The 6,965-nt window shown below is 42.7% G+C and overlaps 1 protein-coding gene across 1 annotated transcript; it reads left to right on the forward strand.

The window, feature by feature from the left end:
• Window positions 1-314: 314 nt before the first annotated feature.
• LOC133806460 (uncharacterized) lies at window positions 315-3,602 on the forward strand. Its single transcript, XM_062244559.1, has 2 exons — window positions 315-1,149; window positions 3,445-3,602. Exons 1-2 carry the CDS (start codon window positions 315-317, stop codon window positions 3,600-3,602), a joined length of 993 nt encoding a protein of 330 aa, XP_062100543.1.
• Window positions 3,603-6,965: the final 3,363 nt, after the last annotated feature.

Consider the following 6,965-nt stretch of genomic DNA (forward strand, 5'->3'; position numbering starts at 1 on the left):
GAATGGACCCCATGGGAGGTGAAGACCTTCGAGATGCTCTTAATCGCACCAGGGAAAATCGGGATTCAAACAACATAGCTCTGCCGGAGCCTATTCGGGACCCGAGAATGGATGAGGTCCGCAATGCAGCACAGCCCCAGGTAGCTGCAGACCCTAACATCCAAGCCCAGCTGGATCTGTTAACCCGACTGGTAAGGGACTTGACAACCCCCAAGTTAATAGATATTGAAATGGAAAGACATTGAAGTTCCCCATTTTTAGACCGTATTAATCAGCTACCCATACCTATCAAATTCAAAATGCCAACATGGACAATGTATACTAGGCTGGAGAACACAGTATCTCATATTCATCACTTTGAACTACAGACTGATTCACAGGGAGTTAGGGATGATGCCAGGTGCAGGATCTTCCTAGCCACCCTGTCAGAAATTTCCCAGCAGTGGTTTTTTAAGTTACCACCAGGATCGATCACATCATGGGATGTATTTGTACACACATTCTATTCCCTATTCTCCTCAGCAATGCTCCTTCCCACCGAGCTGAATGACCTGGTGGACATAAAACAGAAAGATAATGAACCTTTGAAGGAGTACATTCAACGTTTTATGCGGAAAGCCACCAGGGTGAAATCCCTTAGTGATGAGGGTAAATTAATAGCCATCAATTCAGGAATTAAGGTAAAGAGTATGTTCTGGAGCGGCTTGAAAAGGAAGGCTGCACATACCACCCAAGAGTTCCTTGATCGGGAAGAGGAATTCATTAAGCTTAAGGAGACCGAGTGGAAGGTGGATAACCCAACTCAGGCAGTTACTGAGCAGGGGAAAACAGAGGTTGAGAATACCACAAATCCTACAGAAGGAGCAAAGAATGGGGCCAAGGATGGCAAACATAATAATGGGGTTGGAAGTAGTGGTAACCAGAATGACACCAATAAGCCTAAGACCATCGAGCAAACCAAGCCACAGGAATATGTTCCCAAATTTACTACTTACTCCATCCTGCTAGAGACCTGGGCTGACGTTTTTAATGCTACACAGGTCGTCGTACCGTACAGAAAACCTCCACCGATGAGGAAGGATGTTAATAGACGGGACATGACCAAGTTCTGCCAGTTTCACAATGATTATGATCACAAAACCAATGAATGTAACCACTTGAAGGAGGAAATGGAATTCCTCATTAGACAAAACAATGCTCATATGAAGAGGTATGTACAGTCGACTGCCGACCAGCATCCTTAACAGCCTCATCAGCAACAGTCTTAGCAGTATCAGAGTAATCAGCATGTCCTACAACCACCAGTTGATGGTCGACTAGATATGATCTATGGTGGACCACATTTGGCCGGAAACTCCAGTAAGACTCGAGAAAGGTACGGTCGTTCCTTTAGGCAATAGCAAGAGGAAGATGTGCTGGTTTTCCAGGATCGTACTCCCAAACAACCTCTCTATGAGTGTGAGCCTATCACATTCAGTGAGGAAGACACAAGTCATGTACATCATCGACGCACTGATCCCTTGGTGATAGAAGTACAAATAGCTAACTTGATCGTAGCCCGAACGATGATTGACCATGGATCATCTACGAACATCCTGTTTAAGAGTACCCTGGAGAGGATGCATTTGAGTATTAGAGATCTAGAACCACATGAGCAGTTGCTGTACGGATTCAGGGGGAATGGCATGGTCCCGACTAGAAGCATAAGGTTGCCTTTGATAGTGGGAGTGACACCTAACAACAACACAATAAGGGTCTTCTTCGTGGTAATAGACATCCCTTCTCCGTACAATGCCATGATAGGCCGACCTACCTTGTATGACCTCTGAGTAGTCATTTCAGTCTTCCATCTGCTCGTCAAATTCCCATCCCGGGGAGGCATAGGATGTCTTAAAGGGAACCAACTGGTGGGCAGAGAATGTTATAACTCGTCAATGAAAAAGGCAGGGAAGGCAGCCTGCACCACACAACCTGCAGGCCCTAGTCATCAAAAATTGGATGCAACCCAAAACGCAGGAGAGGACATAGACCCTTGTTTTGGGGATATTGATACAGGAGTTGGCCCAGTCGAAGAATTAGAAGAGGTCCCGCTTGACCCAAAACACTCGACCAGGGTGGTCAAGGTAGGGAAAAGGTTGTCCGAGGACATAAGATCTGCTTTGATCCATTTCCTATGGAACAACAAAGATGCATTCACTTGGTCTCATGAATATATGGTAGAGATCTGCCTAGCCATTATAAGCCACGCCCTCAACGTCGATACTGAAAACTTCAAGTTCGTACAGCAGAAAAGGAGGTTACTGGATCCAACGAGGGCAAGGGAATTAAAGAAAGAAGTGGAGAAGCTCTGAAATAACAACTTCATCAGGGAAGCCTTCTACCCAGTACGGATGTCCAATCTTGTATTGGTGCCAATGCCTAATAACAAGTAGAGAATGTGCATAGATCTTAACTTTTACGGATGCCTATTCGGGGTACAACTAGATTAGTATGCATCCACCCGACTAGGAGCACACTAGCTTCTGCACGAATGGGGGGTTGTACTATTATAAAGTTATGTCGTTCGACCTGAAAAACATTGGAGCCACGTATCAAAGACTGGTAAACCGTATGTTCAAAGACCAAATAGGGAATAACATGGAGGTTTACGTGGACGATATGTTGGTAAAATCCAAAATGGCTGGGGGCACATTGAATACTTGGAGGAATGCTTCAACTTCTTAAGGCAGTATAGAATGAAATTGAACCCCCTAAATCCTTTGGTGTGGGGTCAGGAAATTTTTTATGGTCTATAGTAAACTCTTAGGGAATTGAAGCAAACCCCGAAAAGATAAAGGCACTGCTGGACATGCCTTCTCCAACAAGGATCAAGGACGTGCAGAGTCTAATAGGACGCATAGTAGCTCTCAGCAGATTTGTGTCTAAATCCACTGATAAGTTTGTTCCATTTTTTAATATCCTTAGAGGCTTGAAGACATTTGAATGGACTAAAAAATGTGAACAAGCCTTCCAAGCTTTAAAGCAGCAGCTAGCACAACCCCCGATCCTTTCAAAACCTCTGGAGGGTGAAGAACTATGCATATACTTGGCAGTAACTCAACATGTTGTCCATGCAGTCCTGGTCAGAGAAGAAACAAGATCCAACATCCTGTCTATTATGTCAATAAAAGGCTAGTCGAAGCCGAGAGCAGGTATCCTCTAATTGAAAAATTAACTTATTGTCTGCTCCTGTCATCCAGAAAACTTTGCCCATAATTCCAAGCGCATCCCATAAAGGTTCTTACCAACCAACCATTGCACAAAGTCTCGCTAAAACCAGACACTTCGGTCGGTTATAAAAATGGTTTATAGAGCTCAGACAGTATGAAATCACTTAGCAGCCTCAAACAACAATTAAAGGCCAAGCTCTTGTAGATTTTGTAGTTGAATGTACTGGTATACCAGATATAGATGAAGAAATGACCGAGCAGTCATCGAAGTCTGGACCACCGCCCAATATAGGTGCCGAGCAGAACACTAAGCGCCCAGCACTCAGACTTGATCATTCCAAGGAAGAATCCGAGGTATGGAAGCTGCACGCCGATGGATCATCTAACAATTAGTTTTCTGGGGCCACTCTAACATTAATTACTCTTGAAGGGAAACACATCCACTGCGCACTGTGTTTTGGATTTAAAGCATCCAACAATGAAGCGGAATACGAAGCATTAATTGGGGGTTTGAAGATAACCAGGGAGGTAAAGCCTGAAGTCCTAGATTTATACAGTGATTCAAAATCAGTTTTCAATCAAATCCTTGGCGAATATACAGCTCGGGGGGAAAATGATAGCCTATCTTGAGAAAATCAAAGACCTGCTTGCTCAGCTTAAAAGGTACAATATCCAACAGATACCAAGGGAGCAAAATGCCATAGCAGATGCACTGGCTAGATTAGCTAGTAGTGTTGTAATGGACAAGGCCAACCTAGTCCTTATTGAATACCTGGCGGAACCAAGTATCAACCTTCCAGAACCAATCCTTCTTATAGACAACACTCCATCCTGGATGCCCCCAATTGCATCTTATCTTGTAACGACCCAAATTTACTAATAAGGCTTAAGGGATTTGATTAGTGTGTCGGGAGGGCATAACTGGATTATATGTGATTTAAATGATTAAAAGCATGTGTATATGATTATTTGGATATATGTGATGCATGACTATGTGTATTAGTATGCATGTAGGCCCTGATTAGGTTAGAATGGCATATTCGTAATTTTGGCCCGTTGAGGACATAAATGTAAATATGTGTGATAAATTGTTGAGACCACATTATTATGTGGATATATTTTTAACTTGTGACTCGAGGCAATCCTAGTGAGCGGTTTAGCGAAAAAGTCACGGCGGAGATGTATACCCGGCTCGGGGCGAGCCTAGAGGTATTTCTGGGAATTTAGGAAATATATTGGAGTCTATTCGATATTGAAAAATATAATTGGTGATTAGTTAGGTGTCGGGAAGTAAGCGGTAAATATTAGAGACACTCGAGGAATTAGCAGGAATAGGGAGTAATGACCAAAATGCCCTTAGAATGATTCAAAGGTTTAATTATAATTGAGAGGGTAATATGGTATTTTGATGTTTAAAATTAGAGACAAGTGTTATAATGCTTTATGCCTTAGTGGAATATGTAGAAGGCTTTAGAAGTCTAAAGAAAAGAAAGGAATGAAGGAAAAACAGAAGTCTTGTCTCTCTTGCATGGTTTAGGTTTCTTCCCCATTTCTTGGAGGAATTTGGAGCTGTAACTCAGGGAGAGTTTGGGCTGGAGCTTGGGACTAGGGTCCTTGATTTGGCTTGAGGAGTTAGCAAGAGTAGTTCATCCATTTGAGGTAAGTTTTAAAGTGTTTTTCAGTTCTGGTTTTTGGTGTTGAAATGGTTGTTCTAAGTTGAGTTTTGATGGGAATTCTAGGGAATTAAGCTTGTGGATTTGAGGAGGTGAAAGCTAAGGGAGTGTGGAAGATAACTTAGGTCAAAATCCTCCATCAAAGGTAAGAAGTTCCAGCTTTGAAGTTCTGAAATTTTGGATGTTCAGCTGAGTTTTGAGCTTTAAGCTCAACCATGGTGATTTCTTTATTTTGGGGTGCATGTGATTGAATTTCATATGGTTAGGTCATTAGGGGTGAGTTGGAGATGTTGGTAGGCTTGCTTTGGGGTATGGTTGAGGTTTGGTTGAGTTTTGGAGAGGTTTGGCTCGGGGAAATTCAAAGGAAGAAAATCTAAAGATGGGCTGTGCTGTGACTAGCGCTGTAGCGCTAGTTATTGGGCGCTACAGCGCTAGGACCTGATGTTTCAGAGCTTGTTGGCTCTGCTTGTAGCGCTACAACACCCTCCTTATGGCGCTGTAGCGCTACCCTGTTTCCAGAAAGGGGTTTTTGGGATATTTCTTAGGGTTTTTGCCTGGGGGCTCGGGGTTTGATTCCACCACCCCGTTTGGTTGAATTAGATCTTCCCGAGGGCTCGGGATTGGTCCCGAGGGCTTGGGATTAGTCCCGAGGTTAGGTTTTGGAATTGAAGTTTGGTATGGTTCTAACTTGTGACCATGACTAGGTGTACGCTAAGTCTCGGAAGGGATCGTGCTTGAGGGGTGTCACCATTGATCAAAGCTACTGGAATCCAAAGGTAAGAAAACTGCACCTGAATATGTGATTATGTTGGGATTAAGAGCTCCCTATATCTGCTATGATGTCATAGATGATATTATGCCATGGGACATGTGATAAACGGCCTAAGAGTGCCAAAATCAATATTTGCGCACAGGGCACGGCTTGGGCACTGGTAGCTGGTGACAGCTTGATATTCACTGAGCTCAGTTTAAGCGGGCCAGAGTCAGTGGGATAAATAGAGGATGCGACCTAAGGGCATTGACCCTGGTTATCATATGTGATTTGGTTATTAATGTGAAATGATGAACTTAGTATGCTGAATACTCGATTATTGTGCATATTTGGATTATTGAGTATATGATTTTACTATATGAGTTATCTGATTGTTTGTTTGATGATTATGCTCTATTATTATGTTTTCTTGCTGGGCCTTGGCTCATGGGTGCTACGTGGTGCAGGTAAAGGAAAGTGCAAGGTGGACCAATCTTGAGATGGAGAGCTTTGGGGGCTGAATGTACATAGTCAACTAATCGGCCGCCACGGCCGAGGAGTGGTACAGGACGAGAAAAGCCTAATTGTCTGTTTTGCCCTTATAGTGGCTAGTAGCTGTACTTTTATCCTGAAATTTTGTAAACTGTCTTTTAACATTATTGCTTTTGGGTTCCCATGTAAAAATGTTTGATTATATGAAATGAAACTTTTGTGACCGAAATCTTTCAATCCTAGTTCAACTATAGTTTCAGTAACACATTTCTAACTAAATGACTTGATTAGCAAGTCTTGCACCTTTATAAACACACAGTGTAACGGTCTTGGCTATCCAGGGTGTTACAACTTGGTATTAGAGTGTCCTAGGTTTAAGGGTTCCTGAAGACTGGCTGGACATGTACATTCGCCATTAAAGACAAGCTCGCCTCAGGGTTTGGTAATTGTGCATATGTGTTTATATGCTAAAATGATTAGAATGGAATATGAATGTTGATATTTGCTTGATTCATAAGGAGCATGAGATACTTATAGGGCCTGGCCATTGACTATTGTGTGATGATATTGAGGCGTGCTTATTAGCATTTCTATGCATGTGAATGAATATATAGATGAATACTTGGATAAACTGTTATATCTTGATTGTTTGTGAATGATTGAGTCCCAGTGGTGGATCATGAAAGGATTATTACCCTGTCATCATAGTCTGATTGACGAGTCGTTGATTGTAGATTAACTTGGATAATTATGCGTCCAAGAAAATCTACGCGACTAGCCGACACTAGGTTTGAGACTAGAGATGATGACCAGGGTCAGACCCCTCCGCCAATCCCTGAG

This window comes from Humulus lupulus, chromosome X (assembly GCF_963169125.1).
Source record: "Humulus lupulus chromosome X, drHumLupu1.1, whole genome shotgun sequence".
Classification (NCBI taxonomy): domain Eukaryota; kingdom Viridiplantae; phylum Streptophyta; class Magnoliopsida; order Rosales; family Cannabaceae; genus Humulus; species Humulus lupulus.

Bases quoted from the DNA above. Each gene is read 5' to 3' on its own strand.
- LOC133806460 (XM_062244559.1), top strand. From the start codon at position 315: ATGTATACTAGGCTGGAGAACACAGTATCTCATATTCATCACTTTGAA. The intron at 1,150-3,444 runs GTAACCACTTGA...CTGGTATACCAG, and splicing joins TGATCACAAAACCAATGAAT to ATATAGATGAAGAAATGACC.